This window comes from Mobula hypostoma, chromosome 3, assembly GCF_963921235.1.
Source record: "Mobula hypostoma chromosome 3, sMobHyp1.1, whole genome shotgun sequence".
Taxonomy (NCBI): Eukaryota; Metazoa; Chordata; class Chondrichthyes; order Myliobatiformes; family Myliobatidae; genus Mobula; species Mobula hypostoma.
In genome coordinates this window covers 214,729,418-214,754,817 of record NC_086099.1, presented here as the reverse complement: position 1 = coordinate 214,754,817, position 25,400 = coordinate 214,729,418, and the positions used below count along the sequence as shown (strand labels likewise).

The 25,400-nt window shown below is 43.7% G+C and overlaps 1 protein-coding gene across 2 annotated transcripts in view; it reads right to left on the bottom strand.

Annotated features, from left to right (window-relative positions):
* LOC134344521 (5'-AMP-activated protein kinase subunit gamma-2-like) overlaps positions 1-22,024 on the bottom strand; it is a 512,949-nt gene extending 490,925 nt beyond the window's left edge. For both annotated transcript variants that reach the window (XM_063044464.1, XM_063044467.1), the window contains exon 1: positions 21,890-22,024. In XM_063044464.1, coding sequence (XP_062900534.1) covers positions 21,890-21,943 — 54 coding nt within the window. In that variant the 5' untranslated portion in view covers positions 21,944-22,024. The remainder of the gene's footprint in view (positions 1-21,889) is intronic.
* Between the last annotated feature and the right edge of the window lie 3,376 nt (positions 22,025-25,400).

The following is a 25,400-nucleotide window of genomic DNA, read 5'->3' as shown; positions in this document are numbered from 1 at the left end:
ACTACTTCTTTTTTCTCTTTTTGCACTACTTATTTAATTTAACTTTTAAAATATAGAGACATATGTACTCAGTGTAATTTACAGTTTTTGCTATTAAGTATTACAATGCACTGCCGCATAACAACAGATTTCATGACATGCAGTATGCCGGTGATAGTAAACCTGATTTTGATTCCTAGAGTATAACCATATAACAATTACAGCACGGAAACAGGCCATCTCGGCCCTTCTAGTCCGTGCCAAACTCTTACTCTCACCTAGTCCCACTGACCTGCACTCAGCCCATAACCCTCCATTCCTTTCCTGTCCATATATCTATCCAATTTAACTTTAAACGACAACATTGAACCTGCCTCAACCACTCCTGCTGGAAGTTCATTCCACACAGCTACCACTCTCTGAGTAAAGAAGTTCCCCTTCATGTTACCCCTAAACTTTTGTCCTCTAACTCTCAACCCATTTTCTCTTGTTTGAATCTTCCCTACTCTCAATGGAAAAAGTCTAACCACATCAACTCTATCAATCCCCCTCATAATTTTAAACAACTCTATCAAGTCCCCCCTCAACCTTCTATGCTCCAAAGAATAAAGACCTAACTTGTTCAACCTTTCTCTGTAATTTAGGAGATGAAACCCAGGTTAAAGGGTTAAAGGGTTGGCACAACATTGTGGGCTGAAGGGCTTCTACTGTGCTACACTCTAAACACAAGGCATTCTGCAGATGCTGGAAATGCAGAGTAACACACACAAAATGCTGGAGAAACTCAGCAGGTCAGGCAGCATCTTTGGAAAGGAATAAACAATCGGCATTTCAGGCCAAGACACTTCACCTGCGCTGTACTGTTCTATAGAGTCATGGAGAAATACAACACAGAGACAGGCCTTTTGGCCCATCTAGTCCTTGCCAAAATCATTTAGACTGCCTACACCCATTGAACTGCATGTGGACCAATGCCCCTACTATCCATGTACCTATTCAAACTTCTGATAAATGTTGAAATCAAGCTTGCATGCACCACTTGTACTGGCAGCTCATTCCACCCTCTGAGTGAAGAAGTTTCCCCTCCTGTCCCTCTTAAACTTCCTACCTTTCACCCTTAACCCATGACCTCTGGTAGTCCCACCCAACCTACTTGCATTTCCCCTATCTATACCCCTCATAATTTTGTATACCTCTATCACATCTCCTCTCAATCGTCTGTTCTAAAGAATAAAGTCTTAACCTATTCAATCTTTCCTTATAACTCAGGTCCTCCAGACCTGGCAATATACCTGTAAGTTTTCTCTACACTCTTTCAACCTTGTTTAACTCTTTCAACCTTGTTTACCTCTTTCCTGTAGGTAGGTGACCAAAACTGCACACAATACTCCAAATTAGGCCTCACCGATGCCTTAAACGATTTCAATATAACATCCATCTCCTGTATTCAATATACTGATTTATGAAGGCCAATGTGCCAAAAGCTCTCTTTACTACCCTTGATGCCACCTTCAATGAATTATGGACCTGTATTCCCAGATCCCTTTGTTCTACCACATTCCTCAGTGCCCTACCGTTCACTTTGTAAGACCTATCCTGGTTGATCCTACCAAACTGCAAAACCTCACACTTGTTTGCATTAAATTCCATCCGCCATTTTCAGCCCATTTTTCCAGCAGATGCAGATCTCTGCAAGCCATGATAACCTGAAGGGGTAGTGGAGGTATAATTTGTCCATCTGTGCTGATCACCCCATCCTTGACTAAGCTGTTCCACCGTGAACACGATCTGTTATGAGTCAACACGATGCTTTCAGACCAGGTCGTGCAAGCACATACCTCCGCCGCACTGTTCAGATGTGTTTCTGGGGTACAGGGGCTAGCGACCCTTGTGCATGTTATCGTTAAGCAGCAGTGAACCATCTGATTGGCCTATCAGAGTTCTCTTTGGGAACTAGTTGACTTGATCAGCATTTCTTATCTGGCTATTGTTCACGATTGCACTTAATAAAAAAAAACCTTCCTCACTGTCCACTACATCCTCAATCTTGGTGTCATCTGCAAATTTGCTGATCCAGTTAACCATATTATCATTCAGATCATTGACATAGATGACAAACAACAAAAGACCCAGCACCAATCCCAGTCACTCACCACGAGTCACAGACCTTCAGTTAGAGAGGTAACCCTCTACTACCACTCTCTGGCTTCTCCCACAAAACCAATGTCAAATCCAATTTACCACCTCATCCTGAATGCCAAGCTAGTGAAGCTTCTTGTCCTACCTTCTATGCGGGACCTTGTCAAATGCCTTACTTAACTCCATGTAGACAACATCCACTGCCTTGCCTTCATCCACTTTCCTGGTAACTTCCTCGAAAAACTCTATGAGATTGGTCGGACATGACCTATCACACATGAAGTCATGCTGACTATTCCTAATCAGTCCGTATCTATCCAAATACTTATATATCTGGTCCCATAGAATACCTTCCAATAACTTTCGTACAGATATCAGACTCACCAGCCTATGATCTCTTGGTTTACGTTTAGAACCTTTTTTAAACAGCGGAACAACATTAGCTATCCTCCAATCCACTGGTACCTCTCCTGTCGCTAAGAATGATTTAAATATCTCTGCTAGGGCCCCAGCTATTTCTGCACTTGCCTGCCATAGAAACCAAGGCAACACTTTGTCAGGCCCTGGGATTTATCCACCCTAATTTGTCTCAGGGTAGGAAACACTCTAATCTGTACAGGGTCCATGAAGTTGATGCCGCTTTGCCTCACTTCTAGAGTCTGTATCTGTCTCCTGAGTAAATACAGATGCAAAGAATTCATTTAAGATCTCCCAGATCTGTTTTGGCTCCACACATGGATTCCCATTCTGGTCTTCCAGATGACAAATTTTGCCCCTTGCAATCCTTTTGCTCTTAACATATCTGTAGAATTCTTTAAGATTCTCCTTCACCTTGTCTGCTAGAGCAACTTCATGCCTTCTTCCAGCCTTCCTGATTTCTTTTTAAAGTGTTCTTTTGCATTACTTGTACTCCATTAGCACCTCATTTGTTCCTACTTGCCGAAACCTACGATGCACCTTTTTCTCTTAGCCAGTGTCTCAACAGCTCTTGAAAACCAAGGTTCCCCACACATCCGTACCTTTTATTCTGACAGGAACATACAAGCCTTGTACTCTAAAAATTTCATTTAAATGCACCGTTGCCTGTCCCAATCTACATTTGCCAGATCATTTCCAATACCATCAAAATTGGCCTTTCTCCAATGTAGAATCTTAACCCACGGACCCCGATCTTTCTGCACACTTACCTTGAAACTAATGTCATTGTGGTCACTGGATGTGAACTTCTGTCACCTACCCTGTCTCGTTCCCTAATAGCAGATCCAGTATCGCTCACTCCTTTGCTGGGACTTCTATGTACTGACGACGGAAACTTTACCGAACACATTTGATAAACTCTATCCCAGTGATACCAAAGGGGGTGGTCCCACCCCGCAAGGGGACAGTTATGTGTCTAAGGAGGGTGAGGGAATATAGAAGTTGTCGGGGGGGGGGTTCAAAGATTCTTGGGGGTAGGAGGTGGTAAGTAGCACCCTAACTTGAAGCATGAGACCTGACCGACCGTTAGTAGACCAGGTACTTCCAAAAAAAAAGGATGAGGCACTGGAACACAGGAAGAACCATAGCTGTGCAGGCAGTGAGCACTTGTCGTCGCAACATTTCTGAAACTCAGCAATCTCATCCGACCTTACCAACCAAACAGACGTTATTGGGGATGAATAAATTAGCAACCAGGGTGCCCAACAGTTCCCCTTGACTCGTGGCATGGAATGAGTTCATGCAATTTAACAGTTGGTATGTCAAGTACACCCTCTCAACTTTCTCTACCGTTCTATAGAAAACAGGTCGTGTAACGATACAGTGCTGGCTAAACCAAAGAGTGAAATACAACCAATCAGTGAACCTGCCAACCCTGAGGATTCTTCTTGAGGTGTTCAAAGTGACCTCGGCTTCATATGTGTAGTCAAGAACCATGTTTGGGGATTATGAGACCTTACGCGATTGGTCAATTGCGCTAACTGGAATAGTATAAAGGTCGCTTGCCGAACAGTAACTCTATCTCGACTAGCACTAAGATTCCAATCTGAATCCTGGTCAATGTAATTTTCGCTGTTGTAATCGTCTTCATCTTGCCGTTCCTTTGCGTGCCGCTACCATCATTCCATCCGTGTCAACTCACTGCCATCATCAACATCTGACAGGCATTCCCAGTTTGTGTTAATTTTTAATTTTGATTTATCCCCATTAATGATGGATAAATACGTGCTCTCTATGAATCTGAAGGCAGTGAAGCCTTGAATTCTAATCCTGCTGAGAAAAAGAAACTGCAGAAAAGTGTGTCAATACAATGTTACATACCTGGAGTATTTATTTCATTCCCGTCAGACCAGCGATGCCCCATGTGTCTTACTTGTAATACTGTACTGTCTAATGAAGCCATGAAACCATACTTCCATAACAGACACCCTGAAAAGGCTACTTATGGTATTACTCGGTTCCAGAAGATGAAAGAAGCATTTGAAAAGCGTTGCACACACTCCAAGTCATTTGCCAAGAAAGCTAAAAATGACCTTGATAGTAGCCTCATTGCTTGTTATTGCATTTCCAAAATGATAGCAAAGTGTGGAAAATCTCATGCAATTGGTGAAAGATTAATAATACCTGCTGTATCAGAAGTGCGCATCACTGATCTCAAAATGGATACCAGTATTTTAAAATCAATTCCTTGTCGTATTGAAAATGAGTGAAGACATTGAGTATCAACTTTGCACAGAGCTACGAGAAACAGTATTTGGGATACAACTGGATGAGTCAACTATGTGAGAAAGTGAGGCATTGCTAATGGTATATGTACAGTTTATCAACAGTGGAAAAGTTTTTGAAGAAATTCTCTTTTGTAAAAAGTTATAAACAAATATCAGCAGAGAATCAAAAGGGTTATATTTTGGTGTCTGCTGTTTGCACTCTGGCTTTTGGAACAGACACCAGTATTGAATATTCAAAGTGGTTCTGCTGGTTGGGATGGGCTGCTGTTGTAAATACTGTATATAAATTGATCAGTATTCAAAATGTTAAAGTAGGTGATTCCAGCAGTTGAAACTGTAGGTAATTGTTTATTGTTTTCTGTGTTGAAGAAATATTAAACATCATGTCAAGACAGTGAGACTCTCTTGGATCCTTCTGGAGATTTGTCATGAATAAAGACTTCTATACTTCCCAGTTACAGCTTACGTTTATGTATACTGTAATTGATTTACTTTCTTTTCTATATTATGTATTGCATTGAACTGCTGCTGCTAAGTTAAGAAATTTCACGTCACATGCCAGTGATAATAAACCTGATTCTGAGTTCTTGATGTAGTAGAAAAAAACAAGTTGCTGTGTGGTTTTGTAGCAATCCAAAAGACAATATTCATTTAATTACATTAACAGAAGTAAGGCATTCAGCACAGGATGTCCATGCCAGCCAAATATTTGGTATATTCTTCGGGGTGGGGGGCAGTAACTGGCACCCTAACTTGAGGCACGAGACCTGACCAGCCATCAGTAGAGCAGGCACTTCCACAAAAAAAAAGATGAGGCATTAGAACTCAGGAAAAACCATAGCTCTGCAGGCGGTGAGCACTCGTCATCACAAAGTGTGGAAAATCTCATACAACTGGTGAAAGATTAGTAATACCTGCTGTATCAGAAGTGTGCGTCGCTGTTCTCCAAACAGATACCAGTACTTTAAAATCAATTCCTCTGAATGATAATTCTGTAGTTCGTCGTTTTGATTAGGAACATGATTTCTTGTGTAACAGATGGAGTACCATATACACACACAAAAATATTCTAAATAGTAGAATATTCTGCTTGTTATGCCAAGATAACGATGAAGAGTTTGAATGCTTGCTTCTCCAAACGCAGCTCAGGGCACTAGTCACACCATGCCCAACAATTCGATTCCTAATTTTGTCTGCGGTCTTACAACATCTGCCTCCACAACCTGTCCACTATCTGTTCTCGCACTCTGGTTCCCTTTTCCCTACAATTCTAGTTTAAACCCCACCATGCAGCATTAGGATATTAGTCCCCCTCCAGCTCAAGTGCAAAATGTCCCTTCTGTACAGGCCCCACCTCCCCTGGAAGAGAGTCCAATGATCCAAAAATCTTCAGCCTTCCCCCTATACAGCTCCTTAGCAACTGTATAATATTCGTAGTTCTGGCCTCACTGGCATGTGGCATGTGCAGCAATCCTGAGATCACAACCCTGGAGGTCCTGTCCTTTAACCTAGCATCCAACTCCCTGAACTCCCTACGCAGAACCTAGTCACTCGTCTTACCATGTCATTGGTACCCACATGGACCACGACTGCTGGCTGTTCACTTAAGAATGTAGAGGATTTGATCCGAGATGTCCTGGACCCTGACACCTGGGAGGCAACATACTATCCGGGAATCTTTTTCTCATCCACAAAACCTCCTGTCCCTTGCCCTAACTAATGAATCCTCTTTCACCACAGGGTACCTCTTCTCCTCTCTGCTCTTCTGAGACACAGAGGCAGACAATGCCAGAGACCCGACCACTGTGACTTTTGTCTGTTAGGTCATCCCCCAAATAGTATCAAAAGTGTTGTCGGGATGATCACAGAGGTAGTCTGCACAGGCTGTTAACCCCTTTCCACTTCCTGACTGTCACCCAGTTTCCTGCGTCCTGCACCTTGGGTGTAATTACCTCTCTATATGTCCTATCTATCACCCCCTCAGCCTCCTGAATGAGGGGTGATAGACAGAGAAGTTCATCCAGTTCCAGCTTCAACTCCTTAATGCAGTTTGTTAGAAGCTGTAGTTGGATGCACTTCTCATAGATGTAGTCATTAGGGACACTGGAGGTCTCCCTGCCTTCCCACATCTTGCAAGAGGAGCATTCAACTATCCTCCCTGACATCTCTACTGTCTTAGCTGAGCAGATATAAAGAAGGGCAGGAAAAAATATAACCTTGAGCTTTACTTTTCTTTGCTTTCTCTGAATGAAGCCTCTGCTGAAGCCTCCGTAATTCCACTCTAACTCTGTCCAATCAGACGTTGGGAGCTGCAATGTAGGCCGCTGCGCATGACCCTTCTTTCCTTTAATTTGCTCTTGCTAATTAACCCCAAACACCGATTGGTCACTGGTCAGAGCTCAATTTACGCTACCGCAATCCCTCACTGCCTTTTTCTACTTGGTCAGCAACCTGATTGAAACCCCCTTCACTCAAACTTCTGCTGTCCGGATTGGTCGCTGGTCAGAGCTCAATTTACCACGTTCCACATGTGCTGTGTTCTCTGGCCTCTTGATAATTGGACATCTCAAAGAGCTCTGGAGTCACTCATGGATTGAAACTCATTTGGGAAATAGGAATACACGGTGACTGACGATGGAGATTGCAATGTTTCCCCCTCTCATTTTAACTCCTTCCAAAGTTGTTTTGTTTCTGACATGTGGAGACTTCTTTTGAGTTGATTCAAATTCACGTTCATTGTCATAGGCATATATGCACGGAGTATTTTGCAGCAGCAGGACAGCACATTGCAAGATAAGGATATTCTGCTTGTTATGCCAAGATAACGATGAAGAGTTTGAATGCTTGCTTCTCCAAACGCAGCTCAGGGCACTAGTCACACCATGCCCAACAATTCGATTCCTAATTTTGTCTGCGGTCTTACAACATCTGCCTCCACAACCTGTCCACTATCTGTTCTCGCACTCTGGTTCCCTTTTCCCTACAATTCTAGTTTAAACCCCACCATGCAGCATTAGGATATTAGTCCCCCTCCAGCTCAAGTGCAAAATGTCCCTTCTGTACAGGCCCCACCTCCCCTGGAAGAGAGTCCAATGATCCAAAAATCTTCAGCCTTCCCCCTATACAGCTCCTTAGCAACTGTATAATATTCGTAGTTCTGGCCTCACTGGCATGTGGCATGTGCAGCAATCCTGAGATCACAACCCTGGAGGTCCTGTCCTTTAACCTAGCATCCAACTCCCTGAACTCCCTACGCAGAACCTAGTCACTCGTCTTACCATGTCATTGGTACCCACATGGACCACGACTGCTGGCTGTTCACTTAAGAATGTAGAGGATTTGATCCGAGATGTCCTGGACCCTGACACCTGGGAGGCAACATACTATCCGGGAATCTTTTTCTCATCCACAAAACCTCCTGTCCCTTGCCCTAACTAATGAATCCTCTTTCACCACAGGGTACCTCTTCTCCTCTCTGCTCTTCTGAGACACAGAGGCAGACAATGCCAGAGACCCGACCACTGTGACTTTTGTCTGTTAGGTCATCCCCCAAATAGTATCAAAAGTGTTGTCGGGATGATCACAGAGGTAGTCTGCACAGGCTGTTAACCCCTTTCCACTTCCTGACTGTCACCCAGTTTCCTGCGTCCTGCACCTTGGGTGTAATTACCTCTCTATATGTCCTATCTATCACCCCCTCAGCCTCCTGAATGAGGGGTGATAGACAGAGAAGTTCATCCAGTTCCAGCTTCAACTCCTTAATGCAGTTTGTTAGAAGCTGTAGTTGGATGCACTTCTCATAGATGTAGTCATTAGGGACACTGGAGGTCTCCCTGCCTTCCCACATCTTGCAAGAGGAGCATTCAACTATCCTCCCTGACATCTCTACTGTCTTAGCTGAGCAGATATAAAGAAGGGCAGGAAAAAATATAACCTTGAGCTTTACTTTTCTTTGCTTTCTCTGAATGAAGCCTCTGCTGAAGCCTCCGTAATTCCACTCTAACTCTGTCCAATCAGACGTTGGGAGCTGCAATGTAGGCCGCTGCGCATGACCCTTCTTTCCTTTAATTTGCTCTTGCTAATTAACCCCAAACACCGATTGGTCACTGGTCAGAGCTCAATTTACGCTACCGCAATCCCTCACTGCCTTTTTCTACTTGGTCAGCAACCTGATTGAAACCCCCTTCACTCAAACTTCTGCTGTCCGGATTGGTCGCTGGTCAGAGCTCAATTTACCACGTTCCACATGTGCTGTGTTCTCTGGCCTCTTGATAATTGGACATCTCAAAGAGCTCTGGAGTCACTCATGGATTGAAACTCATTTGGGAAATAGGAATACACGGTGACTGACGATGGAGATTGCAATGTTTCCCCCTCTCATTTTAACTCCTTCCAAAGTTGTTTTGTTTCTGACATGTGGAGACTTCTTTTGAGTTGATTCAAATTCACGTTCATTGTCATAGGCATATATGCACGGAGTATTTTGCAGCAGCAGGACAGCACATTGCAAGATAAGGACAAAGACGTTATACATCTCCTGCGAGCAGCACATAAGTGCCGTCACAAAAAAGGAACAAAAGCACTTCTATTTTCTTAGAAGTCTGCATAGATTTGACATGTAACCAAAATCCTTGACAAACATCTATAGATGCATAGTGAAGAGTATCCTAACTGATTGTGTCAGGGTACAGAAACACCAATGTCCAGGAATGGGAAAGACTACAGGAAGTGGTGGATACAGTCCAGTCCATCACAGGCAAAGCCCTCCTCGCTATTTAGCTGCAAGAAATCAGTATTCATCATCAAGGACCCCTACCACGGCCATACTCCTTTCTTGCTATTGCCATCGGGTAGGAAGTACAGAAGCTATAGGTTAAGGAACAGTTATTACCCTACAACCACCAGGCTTCTGAACCAATAGCAACCATAGAAACCATAGAAAAACTACAGCACAGAAACAGGCCTTTTGGCCCTTCTTGGCTGTGCCAAACCATTTTCTGCCTAGTCCCACTGACCTGCACACGGACCATATCCCTCCATACACTTCCCATCCATGTAGCTGTCCAATTTATTCTTAAATGTTAAAAAAGAACCCGCATTTACCACCTCGTCTGGCAGCTCATTCCATACTCCCACCACTCTCTGTGTGAAGAAGTCTCCTCTAATGTTCCCTTTAAACTTTTCCCCCCTCACCCTTAACCCATGTCCTCTGGTTTTTTTCTCCCTTTGCCTCAGTGGAAAAAGCCTGCTTGCATTCACTCTATCTATACCCATCATAATTTTATATACCTCTATCAAATCTCCCCTCATTCTTCTATGTTCCAGGGAATAAAGTCCTAACCTATTCAACCTTTCTCTGTAACTGAGTTTCTCAAGTCCCGGCAACATCCTTGTAAAACTTCTCTGCACTCTTTCAACCTTATTTATATCCTTCCTGTAATTTGGTGACCAAAACTGAACACAATACTCCAGATTCGGCCTCACCAATGCCTTATACAACCTCATCATAACATTCCAGCTCTTATACTCAATAAATGTGGATAACTTCACTCACCACAAATCTAAATTGATTCTACAACCTACAGACTCGCTTTCAAGTACTCCAAAACTCACATTCTCAGTATTATTATATATTTTTTGCATAATAATTTGTCTTCTTCTGCACATTGGTTGCTGACAGTCTTTGTTTATGTATAGGGTTTTGTAATTATATTTATTTCTTTATTTTTCAGCAATTGCCTGCAGGAAAATGAAACTCAAGATAGTATATGGCAACATACATATAGACATACGTTGATAATGCATTTTATTTTGACAGCTATGCACAATATCAGTGACCATTTTCTGTTCATCATGATAGGGAGTTCAGGGAGTTAGATGCTAAGTTGAAGGGCAGGATCTCCAGGGTGCCCTCTTGGGTATTTGCATTTTGTATGGGATATATTTAACATATGATAATCTCTAGGCAATAACCCCAAAGCCACAGAAATACTTATCACGCTTCAATGACGGCTAAACATATTACTCAGCTCCATCAACCCCTCAGAGCTAGATATATTCCCACATCAAGAAGAATCTGTTCTATAAATTATTTGCTTCCCCACCATTCAAAGTCCAAGAAGTGCAAACAAAATCAAAAGGTATCTTCCAACATGAAAGAATTTGTCAATCAAAACTGAATTTCAAAAGAATTCTTCCAGTGAATAGAAAATGAATGGAGACCAAGTTTTCTGTAATAGGGGAGCCTGGGGCCAGAGGGCACAGCCTCAGAATAGAAGCACGTCCCTTCAGAACAGAGATGAGGAGAAATTTCTTTAGCAGAAAGTGCTGAATCTGTGGAATTCATTGCCATAGATGGCTGTGGAAGCCAAGTAATTGGGTATATTTAAAGCGGAGGTTGACAGGTTCTTGATTAGAAAGGGCAACAAAGGTTATGTGGAGAATGAGCTTGACGAATGACAGAGAAGGCTTGAGGGGTCGAGTGACCTAATTCTGTTTATATGTTTTATGGTCTAATTCAGCTAGTTTTTGCTTCTGCCAGACTTACAGAATCCATTGTCAAGAAGCAGCCTATCTGTGATAGATCCCTGATGGGACAATTACAGAAACTGAGCACACAAACTTAAGTAAGAGCCACAGCGTTTGTATCCATCATCAACCAGGATCATCAGCAATCTACAAGAAACAAACTCAGACTAGTCAGCAACTCAATACCAGGGCTATGGATATATTTGACTCTGTACTGTCAATAACAGTTGGGTCCCTTACCTAAGGAAGGATGTGCTGGCATTGGAAAGGATCCAGAGGAGATTCATGAGAATGATTCCAGGATTGAAAGGATTAACTTATAGAAACGTAGAAAACCTACAGCACAAGACAGGCCCTTCGGCCCACAATGCTGGGCCGAACATGTACTTACTTTAGAAATTATCTAGGGTTACCCATAGCCCTCTATTTTTCTAAGCTCCATGTACCCATCCAGGGGTCTCTTAAAAGACCCTAATGTACCTACCTCCACCACAGTCACCGGCACACCACTCTCTGTGTAAAAAAACTTAACCCTGACATCTCCTCTGTACTTATCTCCTGTCTGCACCTCGATGTCCCTGTTACTATTGGGTGGTCTACAATAAACACCCAGAGTTATTGATCCCTTCCTGTTCCTAGCTTCCACCCACAGAGACTCCGTAGACAATCCCTCCAGGACTTCCTCCTTTTCTGCAGCCGTGACACTATCTCTAATCAACAGTGCCATGCTCCCCACCTCTTTTGCCTCCCTCCCTGTCGTTTCTGAAACATCTAAAGCCTGGCACTCGAAGTAACTATTCCTGCCGCTGAGCCATCCAAGTTTCTGTAATGGCCACATCATAGCTCCAAGTACTGATCCACACTCTAAGCTCATTCACTTTGTTCATGATACTTCTTGCATTAAAATAGACACATCTCAAACCATCGGTCTGAGCGTGTCCCTTTTCTATCACCTGCCAATCCTCCCTCTTACACTGTCTACAAACTTTCTCTATTTGTGAGCCAACCGCCCCTTCCTCCGTCTCTTCAGTTTGGTTCCCACCCCCCAGCAATTCTAGTTTAAACCCTCCCCAATATCCTTAGCAAACCTCCCCACCAGGATATTGGTCCCCCTGGGATTCAAGTGCAACCCATCCTTTTTGTACAGGTCACACCTGCCCCAAAAGAGGTCCCAGTGATCCAGAAATCTGAATCCCTGTCCCCTGCTCCAATCCCTCAGCCACACATTTATCCTCTACCTCACTCTATTCCTATACTCACCATCACATGGCACAGGCAGTAATTCCGAGATTACTACCTTTGTGGTCCTGCTTCTCAACTTCCTTCCTAACTCCCTGTAGTCTGCTTTCAGGACCTCCTCCCTTTTCCTACCTATGTCATTGGTACCAATATGTACCACGACCTCTGGCTGTTCTTCTTCCCACTTCAGGATATCATGGACACGATCAGAAACATCCCGGACCCTGACACCTGGGAGGCAAACTACTATCTGTGCTTCTTTCCTGATCCACAGAATCGCCTATCTGACCCCCTAACTATAGAGTCCCCTATCACTGCTGCCACCCTCTTCCTTTCCCTACCCTTCTGAACCACAGGGCCAGAATCTGTGCCAGAGGCATGGCCACTGTTGCTTATCCCAGGTAGGCTGTTTCCCAGCACCCCCCCCAAGAGTACTCAAAGAGGAGTACTTATTATTAAGGGGAACAGCCACAGGGGTACTCTCTAGTATCTGACTCTTGCCCTTCCATCTCCTGACTGTTACCTACTTATCTGTCTCTCGAGGCCCCGGTGTGACTACTCGCCTATAGCTCCTCTCTATCACCTCCTCACTTTCCCTGACCAGACGAAGGTCATCAAGCTTGATGACTCTGGGCCTTAACTCATTGGAGTTTAGAGGAATGAAGGTGGATCTCATTGAAACTTATCAAATATTGAAAGGCCTAGATAGAGTGCACGTGGAGTGGATGTTTCCTATGTTGAGGGTGTCTAGGACCAAAGGGCACAGGCTCAGAATAATGTCCATTTAGAACAGAAATGAGGAGGAATTTATTTACACAAAATGCTGGTGGAACACAGCAGGCCAGGCACCATCTATAGGAAGAAGTACAGTCAGCGTTTCTGGTCGAGACCCTTTGTCAGGACTAACGGAAAGAAGAGACAGTAAGAGATTTGAAAGTGGGAGGGGGACGGGGAGACCTGAAATGATAGGAGAAGACAGGAGGGGAGGGGACGAAGCCAGGAGCTGGGAAGTTGATTGGCAAAAAGGATACAAGGCTGGAGAAGGGGGAGCATCATGGGACAGAAGGCCTTGGAAGAAAGAAAGGGGGAGGGGAGCACTAGAGAATGGTGGAGAACAGGCAAGGAGTTATTGTGAGAGGGAAAGAGAGAGGAATGAATGAATGAATGAATGAATGAATGAATAAATAAATAAATAAATAAGGGATGGGGTAAGAAAGGGAGGAGGGGTATTAACAGAAGTTAGAGAAATCAATGTTCATGCCTGATCTTCTGTTAATACCCCTCCTCCCCCATTCCTAATTTATTTATTTATTATTCTCTCTCTCTCTCTCTCTCTCTCTTTCCCTCTCACAATAACTCCTTGCCTGTTCTCCATCTTCCTCTGGTGCTCCCCTCCCCCTTTCTTTCTTCCAAGGCCTTCCGTCCCATGATACTCCCCCTTCTCCAGCCTTGTATCCCTTTTGCCAATCAACTTTCCAGCTCTTGGCTTCATCCCTCCCCCTCCTGTCTTCTCCTATCATTTCGGATCTCCCCCTCCCACTTTCAAATCTCTTACTATCTCTTTTTTCCGTTCGTCCTGACGAAGGGTCTCGACCCGAAACGTCGACTGTATTTCTTCCTATAAATGCTGCCTGGCCTGCTGCGTTCCACCAGCATTTTGTGTGTGTTGCTCGAATTTCCAGCATCTGCAGATTTTCTCGTGTTTGAGGTATTTATTTAGTCGGGGTTGGTGAATCTGTGGAATTCGTTGCCACAGACAGTTGTGTAAGCCAAGTCATTGGGTACATGTAAAACTGAGGTTTATAGGTTCTTGATTAGATAGGGTGTCGTAGATTACAGGAAGATGGCTGGAGAATGGGGTAGAGAGGGATAATGAATCAGCCACGATGGAATGGTGCAGCAAACTCGATGGGCCAAGTGGCCTAATTCTGCTCCTATGTCTTATGGTCTCAAAAAGATCATCTGCTAAAATCTTCTAAACAAAATTATTATTCAGCTAATTGAACTTATTTGCTATTTATTTATTTATAGAGTATGGTAACAGGCCCTTCTACCCCACGCCACCCAATTACACCTGTGTGATCAATTAACCCATTGAGCAGTACATCTTTGGAATGCGGGAGGAAACCAGAGCACACAGTTACTCTGCATACATGTGACATTACTGTGTCTAACATACTGATTTTTTTTTAGAGTTAGTCCTGACGAAGGGTCGGCCTGAAACGTCGACTGCACCTCTTCCTATAGATGCTGCTTGGCCTGCTGTGTTCACCAGCAACTTTGATGTATGTAGTTTAGACTAATTTTCAGTTACAGATCTATTTAAAGCATGGTAGGGCCAAATTGGCACATCAAGTCTACATGACACTTTGTAGAAGTGTTCAACTCGTCTCACTTATCCTGTCCGAGAATCAGAATCAGATTTAATATCACTGACATATGTCGTGAAGTTTGTTGTTTCGTGGCAGTAATACAGTGCAATACGTAAAATACTATAAATTTCAATGAGAAATCTATTTTTAAAATTAAATAAGTATTGCAAAAAGAGAGCAAAAACTGCGAGGTAGTATTCATGGGTTGGTTCACTGTCCATTCAAAAATCTGATGGCAGAGGGGTAGAAACTGGTCCTAAAACATTGAATGTGCATATTCAAGCTCCTATACCCAGTGCCGGATTAACCTAGTAGCAAAAATAGCATATGCTACAGACCTCGCATTTTCGAGGGCCCCACACTAAATGCTTGCAAGCTGCAGTCTGGTCAAATCGGCATCTCACCGTATTCTCACGACGATCTGGCAACGCTGTTGTTTTCATGTCGGGGGAGCTGCATGCTGCATGGTATGTGTGTGCAGGCATGTGCTGGCTCCTTGCTGTGTCGTGGTGACCTTTGTGCTGTCTCCCACGCTCCCAAGCCGCTGCAGCGTGCGCTGTTACGCCGCTGGAGGGTGCTATGCCGCGGTGACCCTGCGACAAGGGATGTGCGACTCAACAGTTTCATGTCACCCAGTTCATGATTCCTCAGTTTTTTCCTGACTTTAGGTAGTCCGAACCAGCTCAGGAACATACAAGATCAAATTAGACTGTGAGTTTCAACCTGTATTTCCCAATTGAAATGAGCTTCAATAAGCAACTAAATAGATAATTTTCAGAACACTATTCCTAGTTGGTTGTTGAGTGTATGTGATCCACACGCGCTCATAGCCACAACAGTCACATAGGTTTGTTATTGTTCACTAGTCTTTGTTGATACTGCTACTTAGCTTTTGTAACATAAACTATTTGTTTTTCGATGCATATTTCATTGATCTTTTTCCATTGCAGATAGCAATGAGCAATAGAACCAGAGATATTGGTCGTCATTATGCTTCTGGAAGTGCAAAACGTAAAGCGAAGGAAGAAAAAGAAAGAAGAGACCAACTTGTGATATCAAAAACACGCAAGTTGACAGAATATTTTGATGTTCATGGAGATGGTGATGGTGCTATAACAGCTGAAGCTGGAAATATAGGAACAATTAGTACTAGTGCAGCAGAAGGCATGACACAGCAACAGCCAGCATCCATTGAATGAGAAAGAACAACTGAAAAGAACAAGTACTCTAATGATATTGGTGAATGGCCAAACAATCTAGATGATTGTGATTGTGAATATTGGATAGCCAAGGGAAGTGATGGATGTCAACATGCTGAGAGTGACTTCTCTTCATCCGTGCAATTGTATGACAATGAAAAGAAACCTTGGCCCTGTCAGAAGTCTTATTTTACATATGTTCATAAACCTACAAACAAGCAACATGCAAGAAATTGGTTATGCTATTCAGAAAGCAAAGGAAGCCCATTCTGTTTCCCATGCAAGGTTATGACTTCAGGATATTCATCAAAGTTTAGTGAAGAGGGGTTTAATGACTGGAAAAATGCAAGCAATCTATCAATCCAAAAAGGCAGAAAGCTTATCTAAAGGTGAATGGTGTTTTTGGATTCCTTCATCAGTTACAGTCATTTACACCTGAAGAGATCATAAAGAGGTCATCAAACCTTATTAAATCATATCCAGAAGATCTGGAAGAAAGTCTTGCTGAAGAATTTGTGCAGTTTACTGAACTGTTGAAAACTGATCTTGCTTCTCAAATTGGCGCCAAACAAGACCTTGTAGAGTTACAGTTGTACCGTTTGATAACTGACAATTCTTTGGAGTCATGTTTTCCAAAGGTAGAAAATGCTTTGCGCATCTATTTGTCACTCATGGTTACCAATTGCAGTGGAAAGCGCTCATTTTCAAAACTGAAAAGGATTAAAAATGAACTAAGGAGCACCATGGGTCAAAACAGATTGAACAATCTCACTCTAATGAGCATTGAACGTGAACTTCTGCGTGAAACAGACATTTCCAGTATCACCAACAAATTTGCTCATGCTTAATCTAGAAAATGTAACTTTTAAAAAACAAGCAACACACATCAAAGTTGCTGGTGAACGCAGCAGGCCAAGCAGCATCTATAGGAAGAGGCGCAGTCGACATTTCAGGCCGAGACCCTTCGTCAGGACTTTTAAATTGTAGTTTTGTTACTTTTGACATTTGAAATTGATACCATTTTTAATCCTTTTCAGTTTTGAAAATGAGCGTTCTCCACGCAATTGGTAACCATGAGTGACAAATAAATACTTATATGCATTTTTAAAATTTAGGGCATCTTTATAACATATGCTACAGGCCCCGCACTAGCCTAATCCGGCCCTGCCTATACCTCCTCCTTGATGGTAGTAACGAAAAGGAAGCATGTCCTGGGTGATGAAAGTTCTTAATGATTGATGCCACCTTTTAGACACATTGCCTTTTGAAGATGTCCTTGATGCCAGGGAGGCTAGTGCCCTTTTGGAGCTGGCTGAGTATGCAACCCTCTGTAGATGTGTAGTGGCCCCTCCATACCAGACGGTGATGCAACCAGTTGGAATGCTCTCCACAGTACATCTGTAGAAACCTGTTAGAGTCTTTGGTGACATACAAAATCTCCTCAAACTCCTAATGAAACATAACCTTCACACCTCTGCAAATTATTTAAGAGACTTAACCAGCTCCTTTCACATACTGAAATTCAACATATTACCACTACTACCACTGACAACATAATCAGCTGCTGTGCTAATAAAAATTTTTTCTTTATTACTTGCAAAAGAGAAAAAAAAGTGAGGTTCACTATTGGTTCACTCTCCACTGATGGTAGAGAGGAAGAAGCTGTTCCTAAAATTTTGAGTGTATACCTTCAGGCTCCTGCAACTCCTCTTTGATGGTGGTAATGAGAAGAGGGCATTTGCAGAGTGGTGGCGTTCCTTAATGATTGGTGCTGCCTTTTTTGAGGCATAGCCTTTTGCAGAGCATCAGGATGAGGAATGCCAGACTGGGTAACAGCATGTTCCCTCAGGCTGTGAAACTAATGAATACCCTGCCGCCACTGAGGTCTTGTGACCAGGACATCAAGCTGTTTACTATTTACTGTACTGTTTACCCGTGTTACATACTTCATGCACTTTGTTCTACATGTTCTAAGTGCTACGTGTGATATATGTATTGTGAGTGCACTATGGTCATGAGGAATGTTGTTTTATTTGGTTACATACATGTACAGTTAGATGACAATAAACTTTAACTTTAATTTGATGATAAAGATGACAATACCGTTCCAGATTTGTTTTTATACAACATAAAATCGTGAATTGAAAGTCTGGATAGTACTATTATCCAAAAACATAGGTTACAGTAGCACAGTGATTGTTTACATCCACAAGCCTGAACTATGACAGCTGGGAAATTCAGATTCAACTAGTTAATGAAATGGAAATAAAAATTAGTCTCTGTAATGCAATCATGAAACTACTGGAATATGTCCTTTGGGGAAGGAAATAGAACATAGAACTTAGAACAGTCTGCACAGTACAGGCCCTTCGGCCCACATCCTCCATCATTCTATGTGTGTGTTACTATGGATTTGCAGCATCTGCAGAATCTCCTGTATTTGTGATTCTGCAGTGCAGGTGTTTAGTGTAACTGCAGGGATGTTGTCTGGACCCATGGCCTTTGTGTCCAGTGCTCTCAGTAGCTTCTTGATGTGATATCAAGAAGATCCAGTTGGCTACAGACTGACCTGTGATGGAGAAAGCTGAGATGGATCACCTGTTTGCTACTTCTGGCTGAACACAATTATAAATTCTAGGCCTCTATTTAACATGTCACACTTTTCTTTATCAACATCATTGCACCATATCTTGTGTGCGCCCACAACAAAATACACTGCAACCACTCACCAAAGGTATTTTAACAGCACCTTCCATAAGACGTAGGAGCAGATTTGGCCCATCGAGTCTGCTCCATCATCTCATCATGGCTGATTTATTATTCCTCTCAACCCCTTTCAACTGCCTTCTCCCCGTAACCTTTGATGTCCTTACTAATCAAGAACTTATCAACCTCCACAGCTGTCACTGGCAATGAATTCAACAGATTCACCACCATCTGGCTAAAGAAATTCCTTCTCATCTCTGTTCTAAGGGACATCCTCCTGTTCTGAGGCTGTGCTAGACTCCCCAACGGTAGAAAATATCCAAACCCATGAACTCTGCCAGTAAGAAAGACTAGGGATTTGAGAATGAGAAATATTGAAGATACCACCATTCACAGGTTCACCTCCAACACCCACTCTTGCATTCATCAATAAGATGTGCTTTCACCAACTGCCATCATACACTAATCTCCTCGTCATTGTGGCTATCCCTCGAGGTCAAGGATAATGGTCTTCGTTCCGTACAGAGCGAAGACGCCCGTGCATGTATTTGTTTAACGTGTGCTTGATGTTACACTCCAAGAAGCACACGATACTTCACAAATCAACCAACTGATTTCAACGGCATGGAAACCACGACGATTGGAGCTGATGGATTTGTTGCAGCCTTCATCCGCCTTCACAGCCGTTGAGTTCGAAGTAACTTCGTCCACCTGTTCCACCGTTGAGGTCTTGTTTGGATTGTTCTTTATCAGGGACCTCACCCTCGACCTTACCGCCATGGGGACCCTACCAGGAACATAGCTCCAGACGGCATTGCTCTCGGGATCACAGGACCACACAAGCTTCTCCACCACGACAAGGTGACAATCCACGGAGAAGACACTAATCTAATTTGTGAATCAAAATGAAGACTTTTTATTTCTATTTTTCCCTGTAGTACAGATATGGTTCACTGCATTAATTCCTGGTTGATAGGCGAGGGTGTCTATTCTATACGCATAAACAGAAGAGATCCTGAGCAACACACACAAAATCCTGGAGGAAATTAAGTGGGCTGCCTGACCTGCTGAGTTCCTCCAGCATTTTGAGTCTATACTTCTTGCAGTTTAGAAGAATGAGAGGTCATCTTAATGAAACACAAAAATCTTAGGATTAACAAGGCAGATGCTGCAAGTACATTTTTCCTACTAACAGTGCAAGTATCTGCAATGAAGAGTGCACTATGTCAGAATAAATAGCTGCTCTTTTAAGGCAGGTATAAGGCACTTATGTTCTAAGTCTGCTTGTACTCAACATTTCCCAGTCTGTCACCATGTTTAAAAAAGAGATCTATTGTGTTTTGTGTACTGAATCAGACTCAGGTTTAATATCACTGGCATATTGTCATGAAATTTGTTGTTATGCAGCAGCAGTACATTGCAATACATAATAATAAAAACTGTAAATTACAGTAATATATATATTTTAATGAAATAAGTAGTGCAAAAAGAAAAAAAAAGTAGTGAGGTAGTGGTTAGAAATCTGACAGCAGAGGGGAAGAAGCTATTCCTAAATCGTTGTGTGTGCACTGAATTGGACAACTTCACATTTTCCCCACAACACATTCCAACTGCTATATCCCTATCCTCTCACTTTGCAAGAATATAATCGCTTAACGTCTCTTTACATTCTCATTCCTACACATTGAAACAAGCTAGCTTGTTTCATTGGCAAACCTGAAACATGATATTTGGTCCCCTAACCCAAATTGCTTATATAAACTGTAACAGCGTCTAGTCCCTACAATACTCCATGAAGCACGTTCTGCCAACCTGAAAAAAAAATCATTTATTCCCCCTCTTTGTTTTTGGTCTATATTTTTAAAAATCTGCTTGTAAACAATATTACAATGAAAGGCGTTGATGAGAGGCTTTCCAGTATCCCAACTAAAATTCCCTCTTATCTTGCCCTCTACATTTAAGTCCCCAATTAGATAGCAAATCATTGAGGCCCTAGCATGCATCCCTGTGGCATCACACTAGTTTGCCAGCCTGAAAAAAAAGGCTCATTTTTATTTATTTATTGATTGAGAAGCAGCCCTTCAGCCACCCAGCAACCTCTAGGTTAATCACGGGACAATTTAAAACGACCAATTAACCTAACAACTAGAAGGTTTTTGGATTGTGGGCCCTGGGGAGAATGTACAAACTCCTTATAGGCAGTGGCGAGAATTGAACCCAGGTCGCTAGTGTTGTAAAGCATTGTGCTAACCACTACACTATCTAACATGTCATGCAACTTAGTGTGGAAATCTGGAATTTTCTCCTGCAAAGACTCTGAATGATTCGACAATGTGTGCTTTCATGACCAACGCTAAGATATATTTGTTTCTGTGGATATTGGGGAATATGAGCCAAAGCGGGTAAAATGAAGTTATTATATGGTTCAACCGTACTGAAGCGATCGCCCCACCGTGCTGGAAGGCTGAATATCCTCCTGTTCCACTTTACTCAGAGCCTAGAATTACGGGCTAACTCTTGCCATGACCCCTCAGCCGTGAAGATATTGGATAACTGTGCATCGACAGATTAAAGTGCATCGAAGAAACGACAGAGGTCGACAGTGACTGAATGATAATGGATGGAAGAAAAATCCTCTTCCACCATTTGGTGATTGAGGTAAAAAATTATTCTTCTCTAAAAGACTTATTGACCTGGCAGTGAACAGTATTGCCGAATTCCGCGAGAACAGACTTCAGGATCCAGCCCCCGTTAAGAATTTTTTTGCTCGTTTGATCCTCCATGAGATCGACTCACCCACCGATGGAGTCAAGTGCCGTCTGGGTGCTTCCTGCACTCAATGTATCGGCGCTCTAACTCCGCAGCTGCCTGCCCCAAAGATATTAACCTAAAAATGCTGACTTGCAATCATCCCCGTAATTACCCCGAAGCGAACTCACAGAGACAGTGGTTCACTCACTTCCTCAGGCAACAACTGCTCAAAAACTACTCCTATTTTACGCCTCACAAGTTTCGAACGTACCTGGTTGCAGTCGCCTTCCAGAAGAACACCCTTTGAGCCACGTTTGTGTTCCATGATGAACGCTGCAGAAACAGCAATCCTGAAAACTCTTTGTTGTAAAGTCTTCTTACATAGTTGCTGACAGCCAGAGTCCCAGGCGCCAGAGCGCAGGCGCAAAGCTCCCTCAGGCCGTGGGCGGGAAAAGACAAACACGCAGGTAGGGGGGCTCTTATTGCAACCAACAGCGCAGGGCTGTCAAACCACTATTCAGGGATCCTTTTAAAAATGTCATTGTGAATAACATGGTTGAAAATATTGCCTTGTAAAGTTATTTTGGTGAATACTATCTGAAAATTTTATGCTGAAGCTGGTCATTTGGACCAAATTATATGTTTATGTTCTACAACATTCTCCTTCATCTAATTTTTGGTCTCTTTTTTTTGCCTCCTTTAGTGGCTTTCCCTCAAATTAGCAATCGTTTAGCAAAATCTGTAATTAAAACAGGAAAAAAACACACAGATGAAATGCGGGAGGAACTCAGCAGGTCAGGCAGCATCTGTGGAAATGAATAAACAGCCGATGTTTCGGGCCGAGACCCTTCATCAGGACTGAAAAGGAAGGGGGAAGGTGCCTGAATTAAAAGGTGGAGCAAACAGTAAGGAGGACAAGGTAGAAGGTGATAGGTGATGGCAGGTGTGTGGGAAAGGTAAAGGACTGGAGTAGAAGGAATCTGATAGGAGAGGAGGCTGGACCATGGAAGAAAGGGAGGAGGGGACCCAGGGGGAGCTGATAGTGAGGAAAAGAGGTAAGAGGCCAGAGTGGGGAGTAGACAGAGAGGGAAAGAGGAGAAAAAAATTACTGGAAGGAGAGGAATATTAGGTGTTGTTCTTCCACCCTGAGAGTGGCCTCATCATGGAAGAAGAGGAGACCATGGACCGACATGTCAGAATTATGATGTAGTGGCCATTACAGAGACTTGGCTGGCACCAGGGCAGCAATGGATTCTCAATATTCCTGGATTTTAGTGCTTTAAAAGGGATAGAGAGGGCGAAAAAAGGGGAGGAGGGGTGACATTACTGGTCAGGGATACTATTACAGCCACAGAAAGGGTGGGTAATGTAGCAGGATCCTCTTTTGAGTCAGTATGGGTGGAAGTCAGGAACAGGAAGGGAGCAGTTACTCTATTGCGGGTATTCTATAGGCCCCCTGGTAGCAGCAGAGATACAGAGGAGCAGATTGGGAGGCAGATTTTGGAAAAGTGCAAAAATAACAGGGTTGTTATCACAGGTGATTTTAACTTCCCTAATATTAATTGGCACCTGATTAGTTCCAAGGGTTTACATGGGGCAGAGTTTGTTAAGTGTGTCCAGGACGGATTCCTTTCACAGTATGTGGACAGGCCAACTAGGGGGAATGCCATACTAGATCTAGTACTAGGTAATGAACCGGGTCAGGTCACAGATCTCTCAGTGGGTGAGCATCTGGGGCACAGTGACCACCGCTCCCTGGCCTTTAGCATTATCATGAAAAAGGATAGAATCAGAGAGTACAGGAAAATTTTTAATTGGGGAAGAGCAAATTATGAGGCTGTAAGGCTAGAACTTGCGGGTGTGAATTGGGATGATGTTTTTGCAGGGAAATGTACTATGGGCATGTGGTCGATGTTTAGAGATCTCTTGCAGGATGTTAGGGATAAATTTGTCCCGGTGAGGAAGATAAAGAATGGTAGGATGAAGGAACCATGGGTGACAAGTGAGGTGGAAAATCTAGTCAGGTGGAAGAAGGCAGCATACATGAGGTTTAGGAAGCAAGGATCAGATGGGTCTATTGAGGAATATAGGGAAGCAAGAAAGGAGCTTAAGAAGGGGCTGAGAAGAGCAAGAAGGGGGCATGGGAAGGCCTTGGCGAGTAGGGTAAAGGAAAACCCCAAGGCATTCTTCAATTATGTGAAGAAAAAAAAGGTGACAGGAGTGAAGGTAGAACCGATTAGAGATAAAGGTGGGAAGATGTGCCTGGAGGCAGTGGAAGTGAACGAGGTCCTCAATGAATACTTCTCTTCAGTATTCACCAATGAGAGGGAACTTGATGATGGTGAGGACAATATGAATGAGGTTGATGTTCTGGAGCATGTTGATATTAAGGGAGAGGAGGTGTTGGAGTTGTTAAAATACATTACGACAGATAAGTCCCCAGGGCGTGACAGAATATTCCCCAGGCTGCTCCACGAGGCAAGGGAAGAGATTGCTGAGCCTCTGGCTAGGATCTTTTTGTCCACGGGAATGGTACCAGAGAATTGGAGGGAGGTGAATGTTGTCCCCTTGTTCAAAAAAGGTAGTAGGGATAGTCTGGGTAATTATAGACCAGTGAGCCTTACGTCTGTGGTGGGAAAGCTGTTGGAAAAGATTCTTAGAGATAGGATCTCTGGCCATTTAGAGAATCATGTTCTGATCAGCGACAGTCAGCATGGCTTTGTGAAGGGCAGATCATGTCTAACAAGCCTGATAGAGTTCTTTGAGGAGGTGACCAGGCATATAGATGAGAGTAGTGCAGTGGATGTGATCTATATGGATTTTAGTAATGCATTTGACAAGGTTCCACACGGTAGGCTTATTCAGAAAGTCAGAAGGCATGGGATCCAGGGAAGTTTGGCCAGGTGGATCCAGAATTTGTCACAAGCATGGGGGCATTGAGAACAAGGGTGGACCCAAATGCAAGATACATCTTGTGAGGTTACTTCGATTTAGTTTATTGTTCGATACCAGGAGAGCTAGGCAGGAGCAGCGAACTGGACAAGGACTCAGGACTACGACTAGGCTGGGACCAAGGGTCTGGGCTTGGACTCGGAATCGGCTCCCAGAACTAGTGGAGACTTGAAGAGGCTAGGGTATGGACTCCGAGCCCGAGACTGGGCAAGGACCCAGTACCTGGTTCTTGCCTCGGGCTCGGACCCCAGAACCAGGCATGGACATGACATGGGTTAGGGAGAGGAGGAACATGGAAAACAGAGCCTCGGTCTCGGGAGAGCAGGTACATGGAACCATGGACACATACGCACAGAGTCGGGATGCCTCCTTGGGTACAGGACATAGGGCCGGGACTCACACACACAACATAGAGCCGGGACTCATGACCCTCCGCGGGGCAACGGCAAGACGGCCTGACTTACCCCACGGAGGCGAGGACAAGACAAGACAAGACAAAACATGACCCCCCCCGCGGGGCAACAGCAAGACGGCCTGACTCACCCCACGGAGGCAAGGACAAGATGAGACATGACCCTCCGCGGGGCAACGGCAAGATGGCCAGACTTACCCCACGGAGGCGAGCACCAGACAAAACAAGACATGACCCCTCACGGGGCAACGGCAAGACGGCCTGACTTACCCCACGGAGGCGAGGACAAGACGAGACAAGACATGACCCCCCGTGGGGCAACGGCAAGACAGCCAGACTTACCCCACAGAGGCGAGGACCAGACAAGACAAGACATGACCCCCCGTGGGGCAATGGCAAGATGGCCTGACTTACCCCA